The sequence below is a fragment of the Cyprinodon variegatus genome, unplaced genomic scaffold (assembly GCF_000732505.1).
Source record: "Cyprinodon variegatus isolate N-32 unplaced genomic scaffold, C_variegatus-1.0 Scaffold159, whole genome shotgun sequence".
Classification (NCBI taxonomy): Eukaryota; Metazoa; Chordata; class Actinopteri; order Cyprinodontiformes; family Cyprinodontidae; genus Cyprinodon; species Cyprinodon variegatus.
Genome location: NW_015150612.1, coordinates 531,380 through 546,732, shown reverse-complemented (window position 1 = coordinate 546,732; position 15,353 = coordinate 531,380). Strand labels below are relative to the sequence as shown.

General features: G+C 40.6%; 1 protein-coding gene across 2 annotated transcripts in view; it reads right to left on the bottom strand.

Moving 5' to 3' along the window:
* Nucleotides 1-13,010, bottom strand: part of LOC107086719 (agrin-like) — a 163,207-nt gene extending 150,197 nt beyond the window's left edge. The window contains exons 1-2 of one of the 2 annotated variants that reach the window (XM_015377843.1): nucleotides 12,529-13,010; nucleotides 7,300-7,540 (exon numbers count right to left, since the gene is read on the bottom strand). In XM_015377843.1, the coding sequence (XP_015233329.1) occupies nucleotides 7,300-7,540; nucleotides 12,529-12,903 (616 nt within the window). In that variant the 5' untranslated portion in view covers nucleotides 12,904-13,010. The remainder of the gene's footprint in view (nucleotides 1-7,299; nucleotides 7,541-12,528) is intronic. The other variant, XM_015377844.1, reaches the window with a different exon arrangement.
* Between the last annotated feature and the right edge of the window lie 2,343 nt (nucleotides 13,011-15,353).

Below are 15,353 nucleotides of genomic sequence, written 5' to 3'. Positions count from 1 at the left end.
AGCTGGACCCGCCGGTGGGTCCGTAGGGTTCAAGGGGTTAAGGTGTGATACTAGTGGGAAACCTGAGGCCAGGGACTAGAAGTTATCTGCCAGCAAAACCAAGAACCAAAACAGTCAGCCAAACCTACGAAAAGTAGATTTAGATCAAGGTCAAACGAGTTTACAGATGGTGATCTGTTTAATCTGACTGGGCATGAGCTGTTTTGCCGAAAACAGGAGGCAAAAATGTCTGTAGCTTTATGTGCAAAGCTGGTAGAGACACCCTCCATTAAAAACATCAGGTCAGTGCAAGTCAAACATATAACTTGGGAAAAAGTGTTCACTCATACATATATTTTGCTAAATTTGATGTCAGAGTTAAAGTTTTGTAAACTCTTTCTGTGGGAAACATTTTTGAAAGATGTCCCTCATGTATTTAACAACAAAAACAAACTTCTAGAAGACAAATAGAAGTGTTCTGCCTTTTTTTCCTCTTGATCTGAGCGGCTGTGGGGTAACAGCTGAGCTGACCTAAATACAAATCACATCCCAGCCCAGCAAACACACCCTCTCTAGCTCCGGTGTCTCCTCCAAAACCCTTTCTTTAAACCTTATATTTCTGTCGTTATGCAGCAAGTAGCTGCACTTGCTACAGCAGCTGCCCTGTTCCAGAACTGCAGCCTCGCTATCAGGAATTTTGTCACAGATCCAGATCCCTGGAGAGAGCCCAGTTCTCAGGCAGGCCTCTGAGCCTCTCCAAGCTCTTTATGTCGAGGATAGAGGAGGGATGTTTACAGGTCAGCGTACATCCAAAGCCCAGCTCAGGACCCCCGGTGTCACTTTTTAATTTCCTGACCTAAACTGAAGGAAAGCTTAACTGCGACTTTGACACCACTAAATCGTACCTCTTCAAACAGTCCCGCTTGTTCGACTCCCATCTTAATCTGTTGTTATTTTTCATTCTTTACTTGATCAAAAAGCAGCTCTTTGTTCATATATTGACATCAAAGTTCTCCAACTGCTTAAATACAAAGAAATAGCATTAGTAGGCTCTGCAGAGTCGAGGCAAAATAATTTTTTAATAGATAATATTTAATTAGTTGTTAATGCATGAAAATCTAGTAATTTCGGAACTTCAACTAGAGATGCCAAAACAAGTGTGGGCTCTTGAGCTTAAGGGAAAAAAGCAAAAAGAAAAAGAGATCAAGGTAAAAACACTATGCTTAAAGTAAGGTAAGATCGTCGTGAGTCCTTTGAATTCTTCATATTTAACCCTATAATGCCAAATGTATCGTATTTGATACATATGGTTTCTGAAATGTTTTGCATCTGAAATGTTTTGCATCTGACACCTTTTGCATAATTTAATGGTAAAAACTTTGCTCAAAATCCTATTGTACACATTCAGATATACCTGATAACAGTCAGTAGAAGACTACACAAAAAATAATCTTGACTTATCGCATAGAAATAAATCATTAATATCAAAAATGGATTTCTGTTTTTTCTTTTTACATATTTTGTTAAAAGGGCAAATAAGGAATTCAAACCAAAAAAAAGTAATTTTCTGTTTTGTTTATTTCTTGGATCGGGCTTTAAAGGGTTAAATTAACTTTTCTGGAGTCAAATCTTCAAATTTTGGTCTGTTTTAAAGCTGACGACAAAGTTTCAAAACAAACAGACAGACAGACAGACGGACTGCTTAGATGATGATGAGACTGTTGATTAAGTATGAAAATAAAAGATTTTTTCAATACTCTTGTTTTTCTAAACTTCCAAACTAGGAAAACGCATAAATTCCCAACTTTTCCAGACTTTTGGTGCTGTAATTAAACCCCTGCTTAGTAAACCAGTGCTTCTCTACATGTACTGTTGCATTTTGTAAATCTGATTATTTCCAATCAAGAAATAATCACTTCTTTTGGCGAAAATAAAAGAAAAACCAGAAAGTAATTTAGCATCTGATTCGTATGGATGTATTTCATTTTAAAGTGCATGTTACTGTTCACACTCCCTGAGCATATAATAACAGGCATGTTGTTACATGAGAGATGCTAACATGCTTAGAGTGTACTGCGCTATCAATACCATCGCTGATTCTTATCTGCTGCAGAGAGATACACTCTTGATCCTGGCTGGGATATAAGCCAAGGTGAGCAGACTGCGGTTAAGTGGTCCATTCCTGCCTTCCATCTTTCATGGCTTTCTCATACCGGAGTTCTTTATCGCCATGCCAAGTGGGATCAGCACTCCAAAGTTTTAATTAAAATTAAAAAAAATCAGCAATAACGCGGGAGACTCGGGGTCAGCTGGCAAACGGGTCTCGTTTCTTTAGAGCTGTCCAGCTCTTTTCACTTTCACTGCATTTAAAAAAATGACATAATCCAAAGAGGATATTCAGATTTTATAGAGGATACACCTTTAAATAAAGGAGCTCCAGCAAGTGAATGAACTCTGCAGCCTTAATCCGTTCAAAGAGGCTGAGAAAAATCGAAATCCTTAAAGTCACTCTTTTGGACTTCCCATGACTCCCCGAAGACAAAAGGCTGCTTGTGCAGACATGGAGTGGATAAAGACCCCGGTGCTTTGCTTCAGTCATCTGGGCGCGGCCCTATAGTGTGATCACACGTTCTCCAGAGGCACAATAAAATAAAATCCATCTAGCCCCCCCACACCACCCCACCCTTCTGGAATTACCCCGAAAAGCTATATGTTTCCCTACCTGGGAAATTAGGGGGTTGTCGAGTTTCACGGCGCAGCGGTAAAGATTTAATCTATCTGCAGAATTTCCCTGTAAGATTAAACTATGAGCAGGTGGCAGCCCGGCTTAATATTTTAATTATAAGGCAGCAAACACGCAGCAGGTTCTCCCAGAGCGGTTTACAGCAGCGGCTGAACACCGTGCAGGAAATAAAAACTCATCAACATGCAGCAGAGACACGTTCATTTGAACCTGAACCCTGCAGCAAATCTCAAATGGAGTCGTAGCAAACTTGCAGGTTTGTTTTGCAAGATTTCAGGGACAATCTAACCCTAATCCTAAACCTAACCAGTTTGTTATCATTCTATCATTATCTCCTCACATATCAAGAAGGTGAGGGGGGAGGCAGGTTAGGAATTCCATGCCTCCTCCTTTGACAAACAGAGGGGGGGAAAAAAAAGGATCTCAAAGTACTCCACAAGGCCACGGCTCATTCATTGAAAAAAGCAATGGAGCAGGAGGAGGTGGGAGGGGGGGCTCAAACAGTCATCCCACATCCCACCCACCCCGTGAAGCATTCCACTGTTCTGTCTGCTCACCCATCATTAAGCAAGACCGCCTGCTGCTAAATCAGAACCCCCATCATGTTCTCAAGAAGCCCGGTTAACCCCATTACCAGCCAACCGGTGCGCCGCTGTTCCAGCCAGCGTTCTGCTGCACCAGAGTCACTCCAGATCAACACAAAAAGGGACTGAGGAATGATCTCTGATGCAGCTGTGGCATGACTCTGCAGAGGCTCGTCAATCCCCCTAAAAAAATAGCCTGAGATACAAAAAAAAGAAGAGAAGAGGAGGAGGGATCAAGGCTGGAGGAAGAAACAGTGCTTTGTTGCTGTTCTCCTTCAGGGCCCCCGAGGGAAAGACTTTGACATCAAGTTATCAAGAGCTGAAACAAAAGCGGCTGATAAACAGAGCAAGACAGATACCATCTCCCTGTGCGCTCAACACGTCTCCATCAACACTGCTTCCTCTCTTCCACCTTCTTTCTTTGTTGATGACAAATTGGAATGAAAATGTCAATAAGTACATTGAAAAAAAAAATGTTTTTATCTGTTGGACCCAGGAAGATCATCCACCCTAAAAAAAATAGCTTGGGGAGAGTTTCTAAAAGGAGTCCTAGTTCTGAATCTGAAAACTCCGAATCGAACAAAGAAGAAAGAAATTTCATTCATTTTGCCTCCCATGGATGTATTTAATGAAATGATGCACAGCTACAGTATATCTGCAGATTAAGATATTTTAGAGTACTGATCTTAAAGGTATAGTGAAGGATTTTTGTGAATTTTAAAAAAGACCCACCCTCTCCACCCAAAAAAATGCATTTGTGCACATGCACAACTCTTTACCCGCTCCTGAGAGGGAACGCCTTTTAAACGCTTGCGAGAGCGTGCACGAGCCCATTTCTCCTCGTGCACGCTCCGTTTCAAATTTTCTGTTTGCATCACTCATACAAGCTTACTTTCCAAAAGAACATTTGCAACTTTTCCACAAGGTCAGACTCCCCTTAGGTAGGTGAAAATGCGGATATCACCCGGAAAGAGAACATCCTCGGCTATACCTTTAAGGACCTACATGAACTTAAAAGGTGTTTGGTTTTTTTCCCACTGTAAGACGGTAGACAAAATTTTTGCTTTGCACGCACTGGTCTGTGTGAAGTCCGCTTCAAGCCCGCGGACTCTTTCGTATACAATCTATGCTTAGAGCATAGACTAAAAGAGTTGCATTATTTTATGTTTACAAGTCTTTCTAGCACATAAAAATGGCCTAATGTAGATACACAGGAAAGACATCTATATCCTCATAATCTTGATAGTGGCAGCTAAAAAGGTGGTTCCCAGAAATAGTTAACATATTCTCCTACATTATGACACGTAAAGCTGAGTGTGTAGTAAAGTCTTGTAAACACTTGTTTAAAGAGTAAACATCGGTGTAAAACAGAGAACCCGCATGCAGACTGAGTGACCATAAAGCTCCCGCCAAGTACAAAAAAACAAGATCTAAAACATGATCCCTGAAGGCAATTATCTTCATGCACCCCTGACCCAAACTAACAAATATTCCCCTCCAAAACAAACATCTCTCAAACTCCGTGAATTCATGTGTAAAAATAAAGATCCTTCTTTTTTGAAACTTTACATCACTCATCTTCACCCCTGAGAGGCTTTCAGCAGCAGTAACGCTCCCACAAAGCCTTTTTTTCTTCCACCTCAGACAATGCACCTCCCCACCTATACTCTGCCAGGCATTCCTGAGTCTATCCTAGCTATCGAAAATGTCAAGAATGAGGACAGAAGCAGAGGAGGGTAGCAATGAGCACTGCGGCAGGTAGAGTCTTGTCCCGCTGAGCGCACTTCCCACAGTCTCCGGGGTTAGTGCCTGCATGGAACGGATGGGATCTGACTTGACTCCCTTAATTAAAACTCTTCACTTGAACAAGCCTGAAAGCTCATTCTCCTCTGGATGAAGGCAGTGGAGCTAATTATCAGGGCTGGTTTCATTCTAAAAACAACAGAAGCCAGAAGATGTATAAAAGGGGACGGGGATGAGAGTAGTCCATAGATATGACTGATTTGATCATCTGTGCATGAGAAGCTCCATAGAACAGATTCAATCTTTTCCACATTTTAACATAAACAGTGTTTGATTACTCTTTAAAATGTTCCTCTGCCAGTAATCCTTCGACTGAAAAATGATATGAGCCAATCAGGCTATGCAAAGCAAAACTCTTTTGGGATACAAAACCTCAAAACAGAAAGAGTACATTTTCGACAGTTTCGTGAAGCCAAAAAATCTCCCTTTTCCCCTGCAGGAGTTTGATGGATAAAAAAAATAGAAGAAGAAGAAAAAGGAGACTGAATAAAAAGGTTAGCCAAGCAGTGCTTCATGCCTGGACAGACCACCAGAAGAAAGTTTTAAGTGTGTGCCAAATGCAACTTAACACTGCAAACAAGCTCCATCTTTTGGAACGTTCCGCTTTCCAGAACCGGGGAAGGGATTTGTACTCTGCACCTCCCTCCACCCCCTCGGTGTGGGGTCTGTAAGTTACATCCGAACGCAGAGCAAAAGCAAAGCTTGTCAAGCATCGGAAAACAGTTGAACAGCAGCAGGTTCAGCGCAGGCCTGTACGGGCACACATCCCGCTACAGTCTGGGAGACTCAAGGCTGATTTATACTCAGAAACCAGGCCGTCTGCGTGTGTCGCAGTGAACGTAAATGTGCCCCCCGTACCTTCCGCCTACACTCTGGTGCACCTCTCTAAAATTGCAGGTGATCGCAGACAGAGCTGCAGACAGGAGGCCTCTGATTGGTCAAATCTACATCCGCTCTACACTATGCGTATTTCCTGTTTGGTACCTTACCGGGTTTATTTTGTTTTTATGACCGCCATGGTGGAAAACGACTCAGACCAGAACGCTGGGACCCTTTTTCCACCTGGATCCTAGGGGTGTAAATAATAATCGTTTTTTAGCGATGCATCGAACCAACAGCCGACGATCCGATGCATCGACACGTCCGCAAGAGTATCAATTCATGTTTTTTTGTCCCTCCGGTCTATTATTCATTTGCTCCAGGACGTAATTCTGACTCCAGTGCTGCGGTGGCGCTAAACCTATTTTTCCCTCCTACCTCGCTTCTTTTAGATACGACCCTTTTTCCTCTTGCAGTATTTTTTGATGCAAGGCCTTTCAGAATCACAGTGGCATTATTATTTTTCAGTGAATAAGGTTTTCATAGGCCTAGGTGGAGTACAACTTTGCTACTTCTGTTATTTGCTGTTGCTTCTCAAATAAAATGCATAAAGATATTACAGCTTTCATTGATTTATTTCAAATGTGAAACATTGTCTAGCCCATAAAGTAAAAAAAAAGTTACCAGTTAATCGAATCGTATCGTACTGTATCTTGGTTTATTCTTCAGTATCGAAAATAATGGAATCGTTGGGTAAGGAAATTGATACTAAATCGAAAGGCCATGGTGGGTGTGATTTACACCCCTACTTGATCCCCACTCTTTTTCATCCTCGTGTCCCTCTGTTGTCGCACAAACTTGGCCCCACTTCCTCACCGTATAGGCCGTATCTAGACCCACAGCTAATTCTTGATTGACTTTCTTGCGTTGTGCCGTGGAATAACATAGCCCAGGCCACGCTTCAATATTGGGCATAAATCAACAATGTCTGCAACACTGCGACACACTTCTGCAGGAATATAACCAGCCCTTCAGTCAGCGCTGAAATTTATTAACTAGGGCTACAGTTTGACTCACAAGAGCCTGGTATGTTAGTCCTCAACCATAAAAAAGAACTGCAAAAACATGAAAGCACTGCAATACTTCATATCCAGAAGCTTGGTTAAGAACAACAACAAAAACACTTTGCATGAACTCAAAACTCCTAAAATCCAGCAACACGGTGGAAATCAGATGCTGACATGAGAAAAAAGGCAGCAGAAAAGGTTTAAAATTAAGCTTTTATCAACGAGAAGTCTTAAATGACTCTGGTGGTTTTATTAGATTAACTTTGAGCGAAACTCAAGCATCATGGTCCATGTGGTTCCTTACCATCGACGCAGTGTTCCACTTCCTCCAGGTTGCGAAGCGTAATCCTCATCAAGCTTGAGTTGAGCATCAGCTCGTTCTTCTGGTCGATGTTGAGAAAAAATATGCGAGTGTCGCCGGTGGCCACCTGGTTGTCACAGATGAGAGAATTCCCAAACCCGCCGATCTTCACTTTGTTGCCTCCGTCGCGAAGGAACTCCTGGCTGATGGTCGACTTCCCTTTTAAGTAACGCCACACTCTGACCTTAAAAAACAAAAAAGAAACAGATAAAAACTGAGACAGTCACATAACTTAGGGAATTTTATAAAACTGATAATAACTAGTTTTTAAACGCAATTATATAACAATGTTGCAGAACTGGCAACACCTTTAATCTGTCTACCAAAATGTGTCTTTTTCCACAGCATCTGACTCCACCAATGTTTTCATCTGATTGACTTATAGACTTTGATAAAACCACTCCAAAAGTTTAACTTCCATTCAATAACACTTCCTTATGTTTATAAGGATGAATAATTTGTTTATTTCTATCTGACAAAGATAATCCCAGACCATAATGCTGCCACCTGCGGATTGCTGTTATTTTAATGCTGCATTTATTTATTTAGATCACAACACATCTATGATCTAAATAAAGGTTTATTCTTGACAAATGAACAATATTTATTCTGACTCTAAAATCATTGCTGTCAAGTTTAAATACGCTGAAAAGCATCCAGAGCAAAGTGAGCTGAATAAACGAGTGAGAACACTGCATTTTCATTGCATTTTTAATGACACAGTAGCTTAGCAGTGAGATAAAAGCTGCAGGGGCGGAGCTATATGGGGGGCTCAGGGTGACCCCATGTGAAGAAGTTCCACTCTTAACCAGAGGGTGGCAACTGTGATACTATAAAGCAGAATGATCCAACTATTTGTACATTTTAATAGCTTGCATATTAGCAATAAACTGACAAGAAATACAGTATTTCATTATTCACATGAATAAACTAACATTAAAAGTAATAATTAAAGAATCCATACACTTTCAAAATACAGAAATATTTTGTCTTTTATGGAAAAGAAGAGAAAATGATGTGTATTTGCAAGTCATCTAGGAATCTTTTATGTAATAAGACATAATTAACAACTAATCCCATTTAATGTGGGTATTAGTAGATGTATTTATTAATATTGTGCAATTATTGGTAAAAGTAGAGTGCCAGAAAATTGGACCAAAAATAACGGTAAAAAAATACCAAAATGTTCTTATTTGTAGATGATCCCTCCTCCTCCGAAAGATATTCTAAATGCACTCTTGTCTATATTGTTTTCTTCTGAGGTCTTCCTCTTCTGAAGCTAGCGGAAACCAAAACTATTAGGATACATAAATACTAAGTGTGCAAGAGTGTTGCAATGGATAAGATGTTCCTCCAAAAGAACATCCACTATACCTTTAATTAAGAAATGTTTAAAAATATGTTTATTTATGAGAAAGGGCTTTAGAAATATCTAGTTTGTCTTTGTCTGGAGAAAACGGATGCTTTGATTCATTATGTTTCTTTTAGTGCAGTGAAGATTGACCCAGAACTGGTTCTGGTACCTATTGACTTTTGGTCCCACCCTTCAGTGCAAATCGGTTCCTAAACTATCCAAAGTAATTTTTTACGATATTCAACAGCAAATGTTATCATAATAACAGAGAAACAGCTAGATTTTCATCAAGAAAAACTGTAAACATAAGTGGCTGATAATCCACTGCAAACATTTAAGCTCATTTTACTGCAGATTAAGCAGAGATTGTTTAGAAGATTTGACTCTCAGAGAAAACTTAATCATGTGATTTTGTTGCTTCTAGTCCAGGTTGAGCCACTATTGATGCATCTACCCTCTGGAGGTGTTAGCAGCTTTCTGCTCACTAAGGCCTTCAGAATAATCACGATATTTTGAACCGTTCTAACCTCTCTACATGCTTCGGATTGGTCTGCTTTTTGACATCAGAATAGGTGCCATCTTGCTGGGTTAGGAACCCTTTTCAGATGCACCCAGCAAAGCATTTACATAAACAAAGTTAACATTTTATTGTAATTTTGTATACACAGAGTGTATACAAAAGGAAATTTCGTTTTGTACAGCTTTTATGACATTTCCATTCCTTAAAGTGCAGCAGTGATCAAATGTAAACAGTGTGGGAAAAAACATGGTGCAAAAAATGCATTGATATGGAAGTTCAGAGCATTTAATATATATGGTGCAATGATGCCGTGTTTTGGTTTGGTGTTGTTAGTGTGATGCAGAGTCTGTGACATGATTTAGAGTTTTCAAAGTGAAGTAAAACTTTAATACAATCAGAATTGTAGGTCGCTTAGTTTTTTAAATAAGTAATAGAATTTGAGCCAGATCCAGTATATCTCAGCAAATGCATTATTGTGTTACATATTGGCCATCTTGTCTCATTTCAGCATTTGGCAGAGGGGTCAGGGTTGCCAGCCAGGAGTGGGCCATGACTAAAAAGTTAGAAGCAGAAGATTAGTCAGATTAATGCGGAGTCTGGGGGTCCTTCCTAAATAAAAGCTTGTATCTTTGAAGATTCGAATAAATGCAACGTCATTTCCATGACGACGAGACATCATACATGCTCAGCGATCTACGAAATCATTCTGCTTTTGATGCTCCAGTATTTTGACTATGAATATAAAATCCTCCAGATGAGTGTCCTAATTGCAACATTAATCTGTGCAATAATCACCTAGAAGCAACTATTGGCAGCTGTATTTGTAATCTAACATTTAGTGAGTGCAGAAAAAAGATGCTCAATCAGAAGGACTTTGACTGCTTTGATGCTTAAACCTAACAGAGGAAATAGCAAGCATTAAATCTAAAATAATTATTCCAAATCTTAGAAGGTTCAACTGTCCGTTTCCCTGTGGGTTTTCTTTCTGATGTTGGTTAAAAAGGTTCATAAACTATTTTCAGCAATGTTTTCCTGCAGCTGCTTCCGAAAGACCGATCCTGGATAAAAGTCTGGGAGTTTTCCAGCTCCCCTCCCTATCCTCTGCAGGGCCATCAGATTGGAGTTTCAATAGATCACGCAAAGCCAAGAAATAAAGGACAAACTAATGGCTACTGGTATAGATTAGATGTAATGATTAATGAATTACACCAATCAGGCATAACATTATGACCACCTGCATGATAGTGTGTTAGTCCCAATTTTGCTACCAAGTCAAACCAGACCTTAGTAAAATATCAAAACAAACAGAAGCATTTAGATTTATCATACCCAGACAGCTATATGATATTTAAATTGAATTGAATAATATAATCAACCTTGCTGAACTATAAGGAGGGCAGAGAATGAAACGAGATCTTGGGCTTCAGCTTCTTGCAATCCTCTCCATACACGATGCACAGTAAATGCAGAAAGCGTCCTCCTTCATGCTTATAACTGAGGAACAGGATAGTATACTTAAGTGTACTGGAGGAAAATTAGCTTATATTAGTCATAACATACCTCTATTCCCAAACTATACAATCACCAGAAAAGTTTCAGCCTCCAGTATTCCCATTTCCTACCATTTCTTCTCAAGGAAAGTTTCCCATCTTGAAATTGCAATTGAAATCTCCCCACAGACATCAGGGATTGGTTTCTATGAAATATTGCACATGGTGGCAAATATTCTAAGGAAGGTCTATCACTGTATACAGCATCCAGAAAGATGACAACATGTAAGGGTCCCAACAGACCATTGACCCTAATAATCGCACCACCTCCTGTAGTGCATCCTGGTGCCAGGGAAGGGCAATGGTAGAGGGTTGTGGGCCCTCAGACCCCCTTTTGGCTGAGTTTCCACTGGGAACCATCTGCAGTACGCTTTGCATTCTCACATCTCTACCAGAACCTGCTATAACTTATCCAGCTTCTCTGTCGGATCTAAACCACTCAAAACCAGCCTTCACTTTTCCAAACGCACCACTGATCTGTTCTTTACATCACTTCTACTGTACTATACGCCAGCGAAGGTTCTCCATCATCCAGGGCATAGTCATTCAGGAAAATACACTTATTTTAAGAAATTTTTACTAATTCTCAGAATGTTTTTACAGAGTGGTGTCCAAGTTTGAGGACATTTTGCTTCCCATCCAGGAGCTTTTTCAATGCAAAATTTCAGGAATAGCGTTGGGTTTGAGGCTTTATACAGTAGCCCAACAAAACAAAACCAAGGCTTTGTTGGGCTATAATATAAAACTTTGAACGCAACACTATTCCTGACATTTCGAATTTGAAAAGTTACCTGGATGGGCCGCAAAACTTCTTCAAATTTGGAAGCCAAATCTAGTGGATTGTTTTTGGAATGACTTCTGCTATATATTTACCCCTGCAGAGCAGAAATGCCTGACTGGAGCTGAAAGTTTTTGGCATAACTATCTGAGCACTATTCCCTCAACCTAACTCAGCCAGGTCCTTATAGTATAACACAAAATAAACCATAATACACTGATATTTATAGGTAGTTAGACATTAATATATAAAAAAGGACAAATATCTGCCGATTCCGATGCCAAAAGCAATTTATCATGCCTCCCTGTTATGCACACAGTTTTAGTTTCATTCATCCATCCAGAAAAATGTGGATTGATTGATTTGGATGTTTTCAGTGAATATCCTCCTTCGAAAGCAGCAAAACCAAATTTAGAAATTTGTCAGAAATCTGAGAAAAAAGCCAGAATTCTAACTTTTTTGTCATATTGTAGTGAGATAAAATGTAAAAATCATTCAACTTTTTATTTTATTTTTTAGTCGCCCTAATCCTCTTCTGTATGCTTGAATAGTAAATCTGCAACTTTTTCCCTAATTCTAGTCTGTGTGCTCACAGAGTGAACTTTCACCACATCTCCTTCCTAGAACGCCACAGCTCTGTGGTGCAGTATCATAAAATAGATCAGGACTTTAAAACATGATCCCTGCAGCTACAGGAAAAAAGGTTGAATCTTCCCAGGCAGTAATGAGAGTGGGTGTTAAGGCTGCATGCAGCTTCCTGTTGCAGAGTGATTGAATGGTTACATGCTCGGTTAGACCTGCCTCAGCTGTATAATTGGTGGGAGGGAATAAAATAAAATAAAATGCATGACTCGTATTTATTCCTGAAGGGAACATATAAGCGCAGGTAACTTTCTGAAGGTGTTTGCTTTGCAGGAAGCGCCTCAGAGAGGCTGCTCCCGGTGCGCAGGTGTCTGTTTCAGACTCTTACCTTGCAGTAATAGGTGTTCAGCACCGGGTTCACGTCGTATATTTCTTCCACGGTTCCGGTCAGGACAACGTTGGCTTCCTCCTCCCTGTCCTCCAGCTCTTTCTCCGGGCAGCTGGCGGCGCAGGGGGGCCACAGGGGCCCCAGGAGGAGCCCCGCCAGGAGCAGCGCTGCCCGGCCGGCCCGGAGTGTCCGCAGCGGAGCCATGAGCGCAACAAGGATCCAAACTGGAGAAAAGTTTACTTTGTTCTTCTTGGATTGAGCCGGAGCGGCCGGTGCGCTCAGGGAGAAACTCCACAGGGGTCTCTGAGGGGAAACGCTGCAGCGGCTCCTCTTGTTTCCAGCGTCTGATTCACCTTGCAGGTCTGCCGGTCGCATCTGGTTCAGTGTCCCTCTCTGTCGCCGCCGGCTGGGAGTCCAGGAGAGGAAGAGGAGGAGGAGGAAGGGGCAGGGATCTTTCTTTCTCTCTCTCTCTCTCTCTCTCTCTCTCTCTCTCCAGGAATGCAGCTCTCCCTCTGCTTTCCTTTTTTCTCCCACACACACTCACTCTGTCACACACTTCCTGAGGATTTCCATGCAATCTGAATTGTTAGTGAGGTGAGGAGGGTGATGATGGTGGGATGCCAGCTCACAGTGACTATCCAACGCCGCCCCCACTCGGGCAGACAGTGTGTTTACCTTTAATCACTAATCACAGTGATTAAAGGGAAAGACCCCCCCACCATGAGCCCACCACCACCATGTCTACACATGACTTCCAGGATGCAACCTCTGTTTTAATTTTTGTTTTTTTCAATGTGGATGTTTTTCACTATATAGTGGAAGATGGGTACAGTTTTTTTTTTTGTTTGTTTTTTGCAGAGTTTGTTTTGCAGCAATTAGGTTCTGATGTCAGCCTCTGGTCAGTATGGAGTTTTCTGGTCCCAGGACATGTGGACAAGCAACATGGGTTGCTTTGTCCTCAAGGCACCATGGGGGGTAGGACAGCATGCCTGTGGGGGTGTCTTGTTATACTCTCTTAAAGAGAGAGGGGTTTGCAGTACTTGGAGAAGAGAGTCCTCATGGCCAACTGTGGAGCAAACCTGCATCATCTACCCTGATGAACATGGTTAAGATAAAACATGGACATTGGTCCTCAGTGTCCAAAATTATTATCATGGCTTATGGCCCAATACTTTCAGGAGGAACCCCCGAGCAGTGGCTCTAATCTTCCAGGATTTAAAGCACATCGGTTGAGCATTAGGGTTACTTTTCACAACTATTGTGAATCACGAACAAAATATTGTCAAAAAGCAGTTTTGTTTTATGCTGTTTTCAGTAATGCCCAAAAATTTTGAAATGCTCTGTAATGTGTTTTAAAAATAGAGTTAGAGGTTTCTGCCTTTTTTCCTTCGCTATCTTAATTAAAGAATTCAGTTCAGTGTTGAACTTAGTTTAATATATTCAATGTGGTCCAGAGACCTTAAAAAACTCTTAAATGGCTCTTTAACTCGAGTGAGATAACCCAGATTTGAAAGTGGCAGATCCTAACGAGGACAGCAGGTAAGAGAGGAGCCAAGATGTCTGAGAACAAAGCAAACCTCCGGCACTTTAAAAATGTCTGATTTTTAAAATACTTTGCTCTGAATTAATTACATTTTATAAACCTTTAAACAGGCAGCCTGTGCTTTTATAATAACAGGAATCAGTGGTTGGAGGCAGTGTTCCCCCAATCAAGTTTCTATAGTGAACAAAAAGTGAGAAATTACCTGACTAGGTAAGTTTGAGATTCTACTCCATCAAAAAGTATTCAATGAAAACACAACAGTAATTCCACATATTCCACGTTAGAAGCCTTGTTTAGTCTTGGACCTTCAAGCCTCTGGGTGCAACATTTGGTTGCTGATGTTATTGCTTATTCTGCTCCTCGACAAAATGAAGCTCTGGGCAGGGAGCCATATCCCCTTTATAAAAGAAAACAAACACTTATTGCTATTTCCCTACAAGGAGCTAGACTTTCCTAATCTTTTAAAGGGTTTCCAATCAATTTTTTTCAGACTCTAAAGGTCTTTCGTATGTTATTTCCTATTTTCATACTAAAATTTTATACTAATTTTTTTGGTACAAAAAAATCTCCAGATCTCACACTTTAAACACACCATTCCTTAATTAAATAAACTACTGTATACCGAGTTTCCAATTAAAACCTTCTTAGAGTTGCTTATGTATTGCTGCTGTTGTTTAAATACTATTCTAAATGTTTATTTAATTGAGACAGCTAGAGCCAAAGGGATCCAGTCAATGGATCTCTGATATTACATTTTGGTCATCTACCAGATTTAGCCGTTGTTTTCTCTCTAAAGGTGTCCCTGGTTACTCTAGTTGTAAAATCTGTCCCTAAAACAGACATTGAAAAGGTGAAAAGCATTAAAAAAAATTAAAAGACACTTTAAAAATCCTAAGAACCACTCAGAAATATCTGTTTAAAGAAAATGCATAAAGCAGCAAGAGATAAGCCCAGGTTCGGACCGGTAATCTGTGATACCAGTCGTTTGTCCAGTGGGCCGGTCTTAATTTCAGCATGCAAGGACCGGCCCTCCTTAAATCATACCGGCCCCAACACTTACTCTCTGGCCGAAGCTCCTAACTGTGACAGTAACTTAAGGAGCTCAAGAAATAATACAATCTTAACTATCCTAATGATGCATAGAGTATATAAAGCCCTGCCTTGTCATGCACATCCTTGTGACGGTTGGCATATGGTGTAATTTTCCATTTCTTCAACGGTAAAATCCTTGCAACAAACTAAATAATAATAAAACTAAATGCTTTCTTTAAACCAAGCTACA